General features: G+C 40.5%; 2 protein-coding genes across 10 annotated transcripts in view; one reads left to right on the forward strand and one right to left on the reverse strand.

Moving 5' to 3' along the window:
- The window catches only part of MIER1 (MIER1 transcriptional regulator), a 63,530-nt gene extending 63,130 nt beyond the window's left edge, over positions 1–400 (reverse strand). For 3 of the 9 annotated variants that reach the window (XM_007978387.3, XM_007978385.3, XM_007978384.3), the window contains exon 1: positions 291–400. Coding sequence is in view for 5 of the 9 variants with exons in the window: in XM_007978378.3 (XP_007976569.3) it covers positions 5–185; positions 291–353 (244 nt within the window). In the remaining 4 variants the exon portion in view is untranslated. Of the gene's footprint in view, positions 1–4; positions 186–290 lie in introns of those variants that run through there. The other 6 variants (XM_007978382.3, XM_073007217.1, XM_007978381.3 and 3 more) reach the window with 3 other exon arrangements.
- Positions 395–16,445, forward strand: part of DNAI4 (dynein axonemal intermediate chain 4) — a 105,498-nt gene continuing 89,447 nt past the window's right edge. Inside the window, 2 exon segments of the mRNA XM_007978375.3 lie at positions 395–636; positions 639–723. Of these exon segments, the coding sequence (XP_007976566.2) occupies positions 555–636; positions 639–723 (167 nt within the window). The 5' untranslated portion in view covers positions 395–554.

A 16,445-nucleotide genomic window follows, 5' to 3' on the forward strand; every position in this document is an offset into this window, starting at 1 on the left:
TCACTCCGCAGCGGATTCCCAGCGCGCCGCCGCCACCGCGAAGGCAAAAAGGCGGCGCTGGGAGGCAGTGGGCGGTGGCGGGGAGGGAGCTGCGCATGCGCCTTCGTCCGCCGGCGGCGAGCAAGCCAGGCGCGTTCTGAGGCAGCCCCTCCCCGGAAGTTAAGGGTCTTCCGGACGGTACACTGCTGTGGGGGAGGGGAAGGAGAGAAAGGGGACTGAGGACACCTCAGGAGCCCCTCATCCCAAACTGGAACAGAAGGGAAGAGATGGCTTGTGGAGGCTGCACTTACAGCCGCTGCCGCTGCTGCCGCCGCCACCTTCGCTGCTGCCGCCACCGCCTGAAGAAGCCCCATCCATCCGCCTGCAGCCGGGAGACTCAGAGCCTGGGAGGGGCCTGAGGCCCGGGCCGCCCGCCTCCTTCTTCTAGTCGTCGTCCGGAGCTTCCTCCTGCTCCACCAACCCTCTGCCCTCCCCTCCGCCTCCGCCCTCCTCCTCGGCCTCGTGTCGCCAGCCAACCGCGCGGCCGCTTGTTGAGCCAGAGTTCCACCGTCGCCATGACGCCCGGCAAACATTCCGGAGCCTCGGCCCGAGCCGCCAACGCAGGGGCTTGGAGGTACAGGGACTTCAGAGGCGGCCAGAAAAGGGGTGGTGGACCACTCCCCAGCTGGTCGCCACCATGCCAGTCTCTCCGGCAGGCAGTCACAAGCAGCAGAACTTCAGGTTGTAAGTTCCGGCGTTAAAACCGTAGTCCATCCCCCTGGGTCCCGGAGGGAGCCCTTCTATTAATAGGTATTTCTGGATTTGGAAAGGGCCGTACCCCAACTGGGTTCAGTCTCTAGACCTCGAAGCGCCCAGGCGACAAATGGCTCCTTTATCGACCTACCACAGTCTTTAAAAAAATCTCTACTGGGCCAAGCGCGGTGGCCCACGCCTGTAATTCCCAGCACTTTGGGAAGCTGAGGCGGTTGGATCATCTGAGGTCAGGAGTTCGAGTCCAGGCTGGCTAACATGGTGAAACCCGGTCTCTACTAAAAATACAAAAAGTTAGCCGGGCCTGGTGGCACATGCCTGTAATCCCAGCTACTTGGGAGGCTGAGGCAATTGCTTGAACCCGGGAGACGGAGGTTGCAGTGAGCCGAGATCGTGCCATTGCTGCCTGAGCAACAGAGCGAGACTCTGTCTAAAAAATAAAATCTCTACTGCTGTGCTTGCTCTGTGAGAAAAAACCTGGTTTGTTTAGAACCATCCTTCCTCCTAGCACTTCTAGTTTGTTAAGGCCTGCAGTCTCTCAAGCTTGATGCCTTCATGCTGTGCCCAGACGTTCAAGAGCCTCAGCTTCTGTGAGCCACCAGGCCAAACATTGCTGTGCTCTGTAGTAGAGGTATTTTATTGTCCTCTCCTCAATACCGTCTTACCTTAAAACTAATTCCTGCTTCCAGCATTCTACTGTTATGCATCAGTTGAACAAGACTGGAGAAAAGCACACAGCTATGTGGACTTGTCTTTAAATGGTTCCTTAGTACTGCCCATAATACTGTCCACTAAGTTCCTCCAAAGTTCCTTAATTATTTGTTTTCTCTTCCCCTCTCCAATCTCCTCCACCTCAGCTAATCTTTCTTCAGCGGAACTTGTTGAGAGTTCTTGGGAGACAACCTTGCATTCTCTCTTCAGTATGGTACTCACGCTTTTGTCCATCCTACCGCTCCACCAAAACAGCTTCTATGAAAGTCAACAATAGCCATGCAGCCAAATACAATGGCTGATCCACAGTTTCATTCTTTGTTAAATGAAGCAGCGTTGGTCTAGTTTGTTACTTCTTGAGCTTTGAAAAGCTGTATTTGGGTTCTGAGAAACCACTCTTCCTAGTTCTTGTCTTGGTTCATGGTTTCTCCTTTTCCAGATCCTTTGCTGGTATCTGTTCCTCACTATCATAACTAAATACAATCATGCATCGATGGTGACCCTTCTGAGAAATACCTTGTTAGGCAATTTCAGCGTTTTGCAAATATCTTCTAGTGTACTTACACAAACGTAGATGATGTATGGGCTACTATACACCTAGGCTACAAGCGTATAGTAGGCTGTACACCTAGGCTGTAGTAGGCTATACATCGAGATTTGTGTAAGTACACTAAATGGTGTTTGCATAATGATGAAAATACATTTGTTGCTTCTAGGCTACCAACCTGCAGCATGTTACTGTACTGAATACTGTAGGCAATTGTAACACAATGCTAAGTATTTGTGTATGTAAACATAGAAAAGGTAATGTCTTGTGCTTGAATGTTGTGACAGCTACAATGTTGTTAGGCAATAGGAATTTTTCAGCTCTGCTACCAGATCACCATTGTATATGTGGTTCATAGCTGACGATCCAGGACTGTATTGGTGTTGCTGGGTCAGTCCATAGACCTCTTCACTCTAATGTCTTTAAGTATCACCTATAATGATGATTCACAAATGTTCATCTCTGGCTAAGACCTCTCCCAAGAAAACAGACTTTAAGAAAAAACACCTGCACTTATAAGTTAATAAACATCTCAAAATTCACATCTACAACTAAGTGTATAATATTTTCTCTCTTTTCTAATTAACTGCCATCTTTCTCATTTTAGTAAATGGCAAATTCCACTCTTTAATTACTCAGGTGAAAAACCTTGGGATTACCCTTGACTTCCATCTTATACCTCACTCCATAAGCAATTTTACCATTTCTACCTGCCAAATAAATCCAGACTACCACTCCCATGTAAATCACTGTGTTACATTGTGATACCCACCTAAATAGTCTCCTTGCCAACACCCTCCGGGTAGTAATCAATGTGGTTCTGCCCGAAACATTTCTCAAGTTTTTTCCATTTCACTCAGTAAAACTCTTTACAGGACCCCAGAGGATCTCACTATGGACTCTTCCCTTTGCCTAATTACATTCCGTGTTGTTCCACAGTACATGAGGCACACTATGTTCCCCCTTTGGAGCCTGTGCTCCAAAGTAATATAAAGTAATAATACTTCACCCTTGGAACTCTTCAATCCCTCACCTATGCTTGAATTTTTCCATAAAATTTATTCCTGCCAGGCGCAATGGCTTATGCATGTAATTCCACTGCTTTATGAGGCTGAAGTGGGCAAATTGCTTGAGCTTGGAAGTTCACAATCAGCCTGGGGAACATGGCAAATCCCTATCTCTACAAAAAATTGAGCCAGGTGTGGTGGCATATGCCTGTAGTCCCAGCTACTTGGGAGACTGAGGTGGGAAGTTTACTTGAGACTAGGAAGGTGATGCTGTAGTGATCCATGATCACTGCCATTGTATTCCAGCCTGGTCGACAGAGTGAGATTCCATCTCAAAAAAAAAAGTTTTTCTGCAAGTTTATAGTATACCTGCTTATTAATCCGTCTTCACCTAAGGATAGTACTCCAAAAGGGCAAAGATTTCTGTTTTGTTCACTACGGTATCCATTGCCTAGAATGAAGAAGGTGCTAAATAAATATGTGCTGAATGAATATTTACTTCAGTAACTTTGGTTACTGCTTATCTTGTATGGTTTTTGTTTTCACCTTCAGGTATGGAAATTTTAAGGTAAAATGAAATTGAATTTATGAAATTGAAAAATACAAAAACTATCCAACTCATGGGGTGTAAGAAAAATTCCTTTGGGAGTTTCTTAAATGTTGACAATTTCATAACATTATTGAGGAAAGAATGGGGTGGGAGATGGGAAGTAGTATAACCTTTATTTTTTGCAGTAGCCATGTTATCTAATTAAAACGAAGTTTCACAGACAAGTTTACAACCTTTTGGTTTGGCCTAATTTGTTATTTCTCATCTTCCTCCTTTTAGGACTTAATCCTGACCTTGGGAAGGGTCTCATGAAGCAAATATTTGTCAATTTTCCACTTTCTCTTTTCCTGTGTTAGATCCTTGCCTTTAGCTTTACAATATTGAACAAGTCTACCATGGCAATAAAAACAACTGCTGATTCTTCAACCCTTCATCCTATTTCTCTGTCCAGTGCCTTTATATTCCTTACATGTTCATGTTTCCTTTTGATTTTTATTTAATGTTTGTATCTCTGCTTACATTACTCACCTGTTCTTGAATATTATCCACTTTTTCCATTAGAACCCATACCATATTAATCGTAAGTATTTTAAATTCACAGTCTTACAGTTGCAAAATATCTGTCACATCCGAGTGTGGTTCTGATACTTGCTTTGTCTCTTCACACTTTTTTTTTACCTTTTGATATGCCTTACAATTTTTTGTTGAGAGCTGAACATATTGTATAGGTAATGTGAACTGAGATTAAATAGGCTGGTGGTGTTTTATGTTTGTGTGGCTAGGAATTAGGCTATGTTTACTGTTTAGTTGTAAGTGTGTAAGGCATCATTTTCCTCTACTGTCCTTGTTTCTGTCTCTTAAAATTTCCCTAGGGACATCTTAAATAAAGTCAGCCTTGCAGTTCTTTCCATTGTAATCCCACTATTATACAGGAGCCCTGTAGATGTGGTGGTGAAACAGGATAGTGACTCCTTCACAGGTGGGAACTGGAGTGCACAGGCACTGGCAGGGGCAAACTCCACTCACTCGCTGCTCCACCCCTCAAGGGAGGTGGAGCACAGGTGCGTGAATGGAGGAGCCAGAGTGAGTGCTTTTGGGCGCCTTCAAGAGTGAACTGCATACTCGCTCCCCAGCAGTATCTAGGGGAGGGCACCCACGACCTCTGAAACCCCAGAGGATGTGTTACAGTGCCCTTTTAGCTTTGCTGTCTACAAGTGTTAACAGCTCAGTGGAGGATCAGCATGACAGCCTTTTGCACCCACACTCAATGGCACCTGAGTTCTTGTCCAGTGTCCAGGAGGAATGAGGTTGTATGAGAGTTGAAGCTGGTAAATGCAAGGGATTTTATTGTGATAAAAGTGGTTCTCAGTGGGAAGAGGAGCTGGAAAAGGGACGGAACAGGAAGGTAATCTTCCCCTAAAGTTCAGCCATTCCCAGCCAGATTCCTCTTCAAAGATACACCATCAAGCTGTCCCTCTGAAGTCAAGCCACTTCTCTCTGACGTCCAACCATAGTTTCCAACGTCCAGCTGCTTCTCTTTCTGCCGGCTGAGCCTGAGGTTTTTATGGGCACAGGATAGTGGGGCAGAGTGGGCCATGGGTGATTTTGGAAAAGGCAGCATTCAAGCAGGAAAACACAGATGTATGTTCTTACTTTGGGCCATGATTCCAGGCTTGAGGGTGGGGCCCTTGCCAAGGACCTGCCCTCTTCTGCCCAGAATTTCCCTGCTTCCTATTCCTATCAGTGGGAAGATGTAGGGGGAGGGGAAGGGTTTGACAATCCTATGATTAGCTCTTAGTGTTTTAATGGGCCTTTGTCCCTGAGATGAGACCTTGACAAGTGCTTTTCAGTACATTTTTTCTTTGAGGGGGAAAAGATGGCTAATGGGGGCCAGAGTTGGGTATTTCCTTTCCCCCATGTCAGTTAGACCCTGATAAAACTCTAGTTAGGCTCTGGTAAAGTAGTTGTCCTTGAGTGCAGGTGTTTGTTAAGGAGAACATAACATTGTAGGTGTATTTTAGAATGGTTACTTCCTATCCACCTGCTAGAACCATGAGGAAATTTTTCTTTAATCTTCATCCTGAGAACTTTGTGGCCACATAGAGGTAAAGCTCATGAAAGTGTAGGGGCCCCCCAGAATATTTTCTCTCTGAAGTTAGTCTATACTCAAGTCTTCAGTAGTTAGCTAGTTGCCTTTTAAGTTGCTAGCTTCAGTGGCATTTTCTGCCCCCAGTAAGTTGTGATTCTCTGCTTTCAACTTGTCTCCAATTTTCAAGGTAGTTGTTTGTTCTTCTTAAATAGAGGAAGAACTGTTTTATGAGTTAATGTGAGATTATTTTATTGTCCATCTATTCACTTTGAGATGGCTGTTAGACTAGAGCTATCTAGTAGTCAGTTACTCATATGAGTATGTGAACCTGAGAATTTGAGACAGGTCTCAGTTAATTTAGAAAGTTTATTGTGCCAAGGTTCAGGATGCGTGCCCGTGATACAGCCCCAGGAAGTACTGACAACATGTGCCTAAGGTGTTCAGGGCACAGCTTAGTTTTATACATTTTAGGGAGGCATGAGACATCAATCAATATATGTACGTTGGTTCCGTCCAGAAAGGCGGGGACAACTTGAAGCAGGGAGGGGGCTTCTAGGTCACAGATAGGTGAGAGACAAATGGTTGCATTCTTTTGAGTTTCTGATAAGCCTTTCCAAAGGAAGCAATCAGAATATGCATCTATATCAGCGAGCAGAGGATGACATTGAATAGAATGGGAGGTAGGTTTGTCTTGAGCAGTTCCCAGCTTGAATTCTGCCTTAGCTTAGTAATTTTGGGACCCAAGATATTTTCCTTTTACGTTTCCCCCATTTCTTTTTTAAAAATCTTTTGGAGAAAACATTTTAGAAGAAAATGAGTCTCTGGTCTCGGGTTTTATCTGATCTCTCATGGCTAGGACAGTTTATTCCTAGATGGGTTAGGTCCCAAAAGCTCATTTTTAGCAGATTGTGAAGTCTCATGTCCTGTGAACAGGAAATGGGGGAAAAAGGGAGAAAAACAACAACAAACAAAAGAACAATCCTGGAAAAATTGATATAGGCTATATTACTCTGAAGTCCATATATCAGTAGGTAGGTATGAAAGTGGCTTAGGTATGTAAACAGGTTGCTGTTATTTTCTTCTGAAGTTTAAGTTGTCTGGCTTCAGTTCACAGGGCTTTAAGAAAGCACAAGTTAGTTTTCAGTGACTCCAAATTAGGAAAAATAGGGCAAAAAAGAAGGAAGAAAATTGAAAACATTATTTTGAAGACTTGTAGCCAAGAAAAATTAGAATTTGGTCCGAACTGTAGAAAATAATAAACATTGAGAAAACATTAGGAAAGACTAGAATCTAACAACAGGTCTACTATAGTTTTGAAATGTAATTTTTCTCTCCAGTTTCCCATTTTTACTAAAGACAAATCATGGTACATCTGGTTTGCTTTATTATACTTGGCCTAATTTTTCTATACAATGCAACAAGAAATTTTTTACATAAGCTTTTAAACTGGCTTTGTTGGACTTTCATAGGAGGAATCTCAGATAAGACTTTTATAAGCCGAGCCCAGCCATGGGTTTATGCAATCAAATACCTATGAGTTGGGTGAATTTTCTCTCCTCTTGAGGTTCCAAGATAAACCTGAGGCCTCTGGGCCTGTCAGAAAGTGACATTCTTCACTTAGCACAGGTCAGAAACCCTGTACAGGCACTATGTACACAAAATATGAGGCCAGTTTTTCCAAGGGCTTTATTGGTTCCATAAGTCACGTTTGATTCCTTAAAGGAAAGCACACCATTTCAGTCAAAGCCTTGGTAAAATAACCAACTTCTCCAATTGTGTCCTGTTACAAATTAAAACAGATTGTTATTGCACTTGTGCAAATAACTGTATTACCATAAGTTAAGAATAATCACAAATATTTCCAAATTCTGGAGAAATCAGGTAGTAAAAAACAAATATGCTCAAAATTTTGTTCATAGGAGTATACTAAACTCTTAAAAGCCGTCAGTAGCTCAAAAGAAAAGTTTCAAGACTCTAGAAAACAAAGGATAAGCAACATTTAAAGCAAGAGTTAAAATGATTGCTTTAGTCTCCTGTCAGTTCAGTTTATGGAGTTAACTCCTGTTCTTCTTGATAGTCATGAACATTTCAGCTCTCCATGAGAATCCTGAAAGTTTTTTTTCCCCCTGTGTTGTAATGTCACAATCTGCAAAGTTACCAGAAACCTGCATTTAAGAACACCTGTTAAAGTTCCATAGTTGATTATAGAACCACCTAAAAAGGACCAAAACAAGACAACAATTGTCCATGGATGACAAAAATTTTAGGGCAACCATAATCAGAGACACAATGGACAAAGAAATATGTTACCTCTGTGGCACACAATAATTTAACAACAATTATAACTACTGATAATGTACATAAGTTATATCAGAATTTTAGGAGTTTCCCATCATTTTGGAACACATACCAATAACATTTATACAAATACAGCCCAAAGAAAACCAAACATCATTTCATATTTGGCAATGCTTCCTATCTAATTTTTATACCAAATAAGCCAAATTATGTCATTTTTGGACTTTAGGGGAGCTAATATCTTAAAGGATTAATTAGGTCAGGAAAAGACAGTTTATAAATTGATTTTGGAAAGCTTATAAAATATCAAAGGTTTAAAAGACTTGATATCATGAAATAGGATCATAGGTCATTGTAAAATAAGTCATTCATTTAACCAAAGTGATCACTCAAGGATTTCAAAAAAAAAGAGGCAAAAATCTTCATTCTTTGAGAAAGGAGACATAATTTTCCAAACAAACCCTAATTAAAACAGCATGATGTCAATTATATTTATTTTTCAAAATTTTATAAACTATGAAATTTTAATTTTGACCATAAGATATAGCGATACAGCTTCTAAATGTCTTTTATAACCTTTATTAAGGAGTTGGTTAATGCTTCAAGAAAACCTTGTTAATCTGACACAGGGGCCCATATACTGGTCTTACATCAGTGTGCCTTTGACCTTGGTTAATTTATAGAGAAACTGAACTTACTTTCTCTCTTAAAATCAGCCCTTAAAATCCCACACACCAACCTCTTTCACAATAGTCCCTGGGCCTTGAAGAGTTGAATGGCTTTGATTTCTGGCCCTGTGTCTCAGGGATGCAGTTTATTTTGATTAGCATCTTCTATGGGGCCTGGAGATAAGGCTTTAATTGCTGTCAGTGTTAAGATTTAGCGGGACTTGTCCTTTTAGACCCAAGAATCAAAACCCTGTAACTTAATGTCACAAGTACTTTAGGAGCACATACAGAAAGATACATGGATGTAATAACCTTAATTTAAAAAAAAACTTAATCTTAGTTTTTTATTCCCATGCAAACCAAAACAATATGAGAACTTGATCATATACAAGTTTGTTTGTTTTTTTTAAAATCTCTTATTGTGATTTACACCAATTGTTCTTGATGTGCTTGGACTTTCTGGTTTGTCCTGAAAATCCCTCCTTCTTAAACAACCAGTCATTTTGTTTTAGGACTAAATTTATCATATGAAATTCTTTTTTTTTTTTTTTTTCCAGAGTCTTGCTTTGTTGCCCAGGCTCCACTTCCTGGGTTCAAGCGATTCTCCTGCCTCAGTCTCCTGAGTAGCTGGATTACAGGTACACAGCACCATGCCTAGCTAATTTTTGTATTTTTAGTAGAGATGGCTTTCGCCATGTTGGCCAGGCTGGTCTCCTGGGACCTAATATCCTGGGATCCACCCACCTCAGCCTCCCAAAGTGTTGGATTACAGACGTGAGCCGCTGTGCCTGACCAAAGATTTTTTTCTCTTATAAAATTATTCTCTTTAAGCTTTCTTAACACAAAAAAACCTCTTTATTTTTATAACTTTCTTTACATTTCTGTTATTTCCTGGTTCCTTTTACCTTGTTTTATGTATAGCCTTTAAACTGAATTAGACAAAACTTGTTCACTGTTTTTTTAAAAGGACGCACTCTTTTATTTTTACCAAGAATGTTTTTCTACAATATAAACTTATTGGAAAATACTCAAATAATGAAATATCAATTATTGAATTTAATATAACCTTAGATTCTAAATTATGACAAGCTTGTCTACAAGTATTTATCCCATTACATTTACCTAATTATTTTATCTATGTGACATATGAAAACTGCGATAGTCATGATTTAAAGTTATGAAACTGCCATAGCAAAATTATAACTGAGACAGTGAAAAAGATATGACCTAACTGATTCCACCCTGCTTCTAACCTCCAAGCTGTCCTTGTTCATTCCTGGGCATAGGCAAAAGTAACTTTGGGAGGTACTTTGTTAATAGTTTAGCTTTGAAACAAAGACGATAACAGTTCTTTCCCAAAACAAATCTCCTTACTGCCTGTGGACTAGACTGCTTAAAGCCACACGATTAGAAGTTATGGTAATCTTTCTAAATAATTCAAGATGTAGGTATTATCATTAAACCAATATTAATATCTTATTTGTTAAAGATTACAGAGCAAAGGTCATTCTGTCTTGGGCTGGGTTTATGGTTTTATAAACCCTTTGCCAAATTTTGACACCTTATAGTATTTGTCAGGGATAAGTATGAAATTACTTGATTAATAAATGCAAACAAAATGTATGCTGGCAATTCTTAGGACATTTCTAATGTTACTTTACCACTAATTTTAAAGCTAGCTTATTTATTAAAGATTTTGCTTAAGTTACATAAACTCAAAAAAGCATTTGACTAGTCTTTTCCTTTTTAATACCTGGTTTAAGCGCTTTTATTTTTAAAGTCAATTAGAGCTCTTTTACATATTTTTAGTAGTGAAACATTGTGTACACAACATGTAAATACATAGACGTATTAGGCATGCAGATGGAAGTACATTTTATAGATTCATAAAAACCTTTTTTTTTGTTTTTTCCTATCTCAGATTTTCTGATTCTTGATAACCTGTTTCACAACCCTGGGCAGTCGTCAGCTAAATAGCCTTAAATTTGCATGTTAAAGGAAACAACTTGGGTGAAAGTCAAATAGCAAAATTTATATTATAAGATGCAGAGAGAAAAAGTTTGATGTGCTAGAAGGAAATGAAAACATTTAATTGCCAATTAAACATAAAATTATAGAAATTATAAAGGTCTTTTAAATACACACACACACACAGAGATTCTATAGCTTTTACTTCAGAGCTTTTAGCCACGAGGTAAATACAAATTCACTGGCTTGCTAAAAGAACTTGTTTTTATCTTAATAGAAAAGTAACAGCAGATTTAGAGCAGGCAGAAAAGGAAAAAAAAAATAGAGAAAAAGAGGACTTAGGAACTCTATAGTTTGCAGGTTGACCTTGTAAAGGTGCACAAAGACCATATTATTTCCATTTTACATAAACTTTGGCAAGTAGAGGTTGTCATGCACGTCCGTGTGAGGAGACCACCAAACAGGCTTTGTGTGAACAATAAAGCTTTTTAATCACCTGGGTGCAGGCAGGCTGAGTCCGAAAAGAGAGTCAGCGAATGGAGATAAGGGTGGGGCCGTTTTATAGCATTTGGGTACATAAAGGAAAATTACAAAGGGGGGTTGTTCTGTGGCGGGCAGGAGTGGGGGTCACAAGGTGCTCAGTAGGGGAGCTTTTGAGCCAAGATGAGCCAGGAAAAGGAATTTCACAAGATAATCTCATCACTTAAGGCAAGGATGGGCCATTTTCACTTTTGTGGTGGAATGTCATCATTTAAGGCGGGGCAGGGCGTTTGCACTTCTTTTGTGATTCTTCAGTTACTTCAGGCCATCTGGGCGTATACGTACAAGTTACAGGGGATGCGATGGCTTGGCTTGGGCTCAGAGGCCTGACATTCCTGCCTTCTTATATTAATAAGAAAAATAAAATAGTGTTGAAGTGTTGGGGCAGCGAAAAATTTTTTTGGGGGGTGGTATGGACAGAGAATGGGTGATGTTTCTCAGGGCTGCTTGAAGCAGGATTTGGGGCAGCGTAGGAACCTAGAGTGGGAGAGATTAAGCTGAAGGAAGATTTTGTGATAAGGGGTGATATTGTGGGGTTGTTAGAAGAAATATTTGTCGTATTGAATGACTGGTGATGGCCTAGATGCGGTTTTGTACGAATTGAAAAACTAAACGGAAAACACCTGGTAAGAGAAGGAGAAAAACAGGTATTGAAGGACTAAGAATTGGGAGGACCTAGGACATCTAATTAGAGAGTGCCCAAGGAGGTTCAGCATAGCCTTGCCAGCAAAGATTATTTATTTACTTTAAGAGGGAATTTAGAGTGGCGGTTTGGGATAGCACTAGGAGATATCAGCTGTGATGGCTTGGAGAAACGGTGTAAACCAGCAGTGTAAACTCGAGCAGGGCATTTATGAGTAGTTGAGAACGGTGGATAGGAGTATGACTAGACAGAAGACAGTAGGGATGAAAGTTTTTTGGGATGCAGTCTAAGTTGGTCTAGTGTCTGGAAGGAGACTGGGACCTAATAAAAAGGAGTGTCCACACACGAGCTCAAATGGGCTGTAGCCTATAGCATTCTGAGGACAGGCCTGAATTCTGAGAAAGGAAAGTGGTAAAAGTATTGTCTAGTCCTTTTTAAGTTGGTGACTGAGCTTGGTGAGGTGTGTTTTTAGAAGACTATAAGTCTGTTCTATCTTTCCTGAAGATTGAGGACAGTAAAGGATATAAAGGTTTCACTGAATACTAAGAGCCTGAGAAACTGCTTGGGTGATTTGACTATTAAAGGCTGGTCTGTTATCAGACTATATAGAGGTAGGAAGGCCAAACCAAGGAATTATGTCTGAAATGACAATGGTGACCTTCTCAGACCCTGTGGGAAAGGCCTCTACCCATCCAGTGAAAGTGTCTATCCAGACTAAGAGATATTTTAGTTTTCTGACTTGGGGCATGTGAGTAAAGTCAATTTGCCAGTCCTGGACAGGGGCAAATCCTCGAGCTTGATGTGTAGGAAGGAAAGGGAGGAGGCCTGAACAATCCCTCAGGGGCAGTAGAATAGCAGATGGAACTCTGAGAAGTGATCTCTAGGATAGATTTCCATGATGGAAAGGAAATGAGAGGTTCTAAGAGACGGGCTAGCGGCTTGCAAGTTACATGGAAGAGGTTATGAAATAATGACAGAATAGAATGGGCCTGTGAGGCTGGAAGGAGATATTTTCCTTGGTCTAAGAACCATTTGCCTTGTGTGGGAAAAGATTGATAGGTAGAACTTTCAGCAGGGGAGTAGGTGGGAGCGGCCGATGTGAAGGAGGAAAACTGCCGTGAGGGATAAAAGTTGGAACGCTAGCTGCTTTTTTAGCTAACTTGTCAGCATAAGCATTGTCCTGAGTGATGGCTGGGGGAAGAAAATAGATTTTGGAAGTTATGAGAACTGTAGAGAGTTGAGCATAGTTTGTGATTTTTAGGGCCTCTAACAGTATTAAAGCAGTGGCAGCTGCTGCACGCAGACATGAGGGCTAGGCTAAAACAGTAAGGTCAAGTTGTTTGGACAGAACCCTGATTTTATAGCAGGTCATTCAGAAACAGTCCACAACCTATTTTTTTCAACTGCCATTCAAAGTCAGAGGTAGTCTTATGGGACTGAGCTCTCTGCCTGTAGGATCTGAGACTATCTTCAGGTAGATAGTGCTGGAATTGAATTGGAGGACACCCAGATGGCGTGTGGGGAGAAACCCTACACATTTGGCCACAGAAATCTGTATTGATTGTTGTGGTATGAGAGCAGAGCAAAAACAGTTTATGTTTTTTCCACACTGAGGTACTGTTGTAAGCATTAGGGATACAACAGGGAATAAAAGAGCCTAAAGTTCCTACCCTCACGGAACTTAGATTCCAAGGGGAAGCAATAACTGATTCACAAGATAAATAAGTTAAAGATACAGTATGTTAGATAGTAAAAAGTTCTAAGGAGAAAAATAAGGCAAGAAGATAATGAAGTACTTGAGAGAGAACTTTGACACTTTAGAAAGGGAAGCCAGGGAAGGCCTGAGGCACAGGGTCTGCTCCTGTTGTTCTGGTATTTGGCCATGGGGTGATTAGGGCAGGTGAGGAGAGGGTAGTTTTTCATTAAAGACCTAAAGAAAGTGAGGATGCTAAGCATGTACCTGTATGAGAAAGAGCATTTCAGGCAAAGGAAATATAAATTCAAGTCTTTGATAGGAAAATGTGCCCAGCATGAATATAAAAGATGCCACTGTGGCTGAAGCAGGGTAAACAAGGAAGTGATCACTAAAGATGAAATCAGAGGCCTAGCTGTATGCATGTAAGACTTTTAAAGTCATAGTAAGGACTTAGGCTTTTATTCTGAATGGGATGGTAAATGAAGGATTTTGAGTAGTCATATTTTTATTTTATTTTATTTTATTTTATTTTATTTTATTTTATTTTATTTTATCTTATTCTTCTATATTTGTTAGAGACAGGGTCTCACCCTGTTGCCCAGGCTGGAGTACAGTGGCGTAATCATAGCTCACTATAACCCTGAACTCCAGACCTCGAGCAATCCTCCTGCCTCAATCTTCCAAAGTACTGGGATTACAGGCATGAGTCACTGTGCCCAACCCTTACATGTGTTTTAAAAAGGTCGTTGTGGTTGTTATGTGGAGGATGAACTTCAGGGGATCCAGGTTAAGTAGGAAGATGAAGCAAAAGGCTACTGCAGTAATCCAAGAGAGATAGGATAGTGTTTGGACCAGGATGGTAGCAACAAGAGTGGTGACAAATGAATGGATTCCAGATGTATTTTGAAATTTTTTTTCACCCAAGCAACTGGAAGAGTAAAGTTGCCTTTAACAAAAATGGGGAAGAGTTTTAGAGGAGTGGATTTGCTGGATGGGGTGAGGGTGATATGGTGGTGGTGGTGGAGGTTAATGTCAGGAACTTAGTTTTGGACATGCTAAGTTTCAGTTAGTGGTGTCTAGTAAGCAAGCAGATGTATAGAGGAGAGGTCTAGTTAGAGATATACATATATTTGGGAATAATTTTTGCATAGATTACATTTAAATCATGGCATTAGATGAGTTCCCAGACTATGAATGTAAATAGAAAAGAGAAGTGCAAGGATGATTGCCACAGAAAAGGGAGGAGGAAAACCAAGCAAAGAGAATGTCCTGCGATCCAAGTTAAAAAAAAGAAAGGAAAAAAAAGAAAAGAATGAACAGCTGGGTCAAATGCTGCAGGTAAGAAAGATGAAAACACTTGAAATGACCATTATTAGAGTTAGTATTGTGGAGGTGATTGGACCTTGGTAATAATCCTTTTGATGGAATGATAAGGGCAAAAGCCTGATCAGACTTTTCAAGAGAGACTCTGTGTGTGTGTGTGTGTGTGTGTGTGTGTGTGTGTGTGTGTGTGTCTGTCTGTGTGTCTGTGGAGAGAGAGAGAAGAGGAAACAATAAATAGGAAAATTTTCCCAAGGGGTTGCTATAATTAAAGGAAACATGAATGATTGATAGCTGGAGAGACAGATGAAGTAAAGAGAAGTTTTGTTTGTTTGTTTGTTTAAGATGGGAGAAATAACAGTTTGTTTACATGCTGAAGGTAATAATCTAATAGAGAGAGAAAAACTTATGATGCAGAGAGAGAACTGCTAGAGCAATGTCCTTGAATAGGCAAAAAAGAAATGGAATCTAGTATGCATGTAGAGGGAGTGACCTAAACTGTAATAATAGAGAATTCATTCAGAGTAACAAGAAAGAAACAGAGAATATAGGCACAGATATAAGTAAGTGCATAGATGTGACAGTGTGAGCATGTAGAAGTTACCAGATTGCATCAGTGTTCTCATTCAGATGGCTGAGAGTGAAAATGTGAGAGGAGGTTTTCATATTTGAAGAAAGAGAAGGTATAAGATAGCCTTAAAGAGTGTAGTAAAACATGGACTGAGAAAATACAGATTGCTGGCACATTAAGGACCCTGATTTAAATAATGACCCATAATTTAAAGTGAGTCCTGTCATCACAGTTAGGTATTCTTCCAGTTTCATTTAGCTGCACAGGTTTGAGTTAAAATATAGTGTATTATTACAAAATTTAGGTTATAGTTAGTCTAATAGATCAGGAAGTCATTGCCATTGAAAAAATAGTTTGTTATTCACAATTCCAAGGAAGAGGGGGCCCACCACACCACAGGGGACTACCCAGAAGTAATGAGGCAGTGTAGACAACTTTAGGATTAGCTACTTTGAATAATTTCAACGGATTCTGGAGCACAGGAGCTGCCCCTCTTGGTATGACATTTGGCCATGGGGTGATTAGGACAGGTATAGTGGCACAGAGGGTGAAAGCCCCATAATGGTGTGGATTCTTGATTGTTTGGTTTGCATTTGACAAGTGCATTCCTGGGAGGAAGACTTCTCTTAGGAAAGAGGATGGAAGGCAAGAACAGAGGCTGGAGGCCAAGACAAGGTAACTTAGGCATAGCATCAGGTTTTCCAGAATAGGGCATGTGTTTGACCCATGCATGTAGGTCAGATGTTACAGCATCAAATTTACATACACTATAAACATGGTTAATATACAGGTATAGGCTCAAAGTAAGAGAATAATTGGAAATAACCATGATTTTGGATTTGCCAGCAAGTATGCTGAAATGAAGGGAAAGGTATGGTGAGAATGTAAGTAAAGAATGATTATAATAATTAACTATCAATTAAAGTAACTAATCATAACCTCAAGAGGGAAGAGATGGCATGAGAAAGATGGTACAGGAATAAAGCATGGTAGAATCAAGGGCCTGAAGGTCATAATCGGGTTGAAGGATTGTTGAAGGATTGGAATTTGAGAGGGTATGCTGGAAAAATAGGAAGTGCTGATTGAC

This window comes from Chlorocebus sabaeus, chromosome 20, assembly GCF_047675955.1.
Source record: "Chlorocebus sabaeus isolate Y175 chromosome 20, mChlSab1.0.hap1, whole genome shotgun sequence".
Classification (NCBI taxonomy): Eukaryota; Metazoa; Chordata; class Mammalia; order Primates; family Cercopithecidae; genus Chlorocebus; species Chlorocebus sabaeus.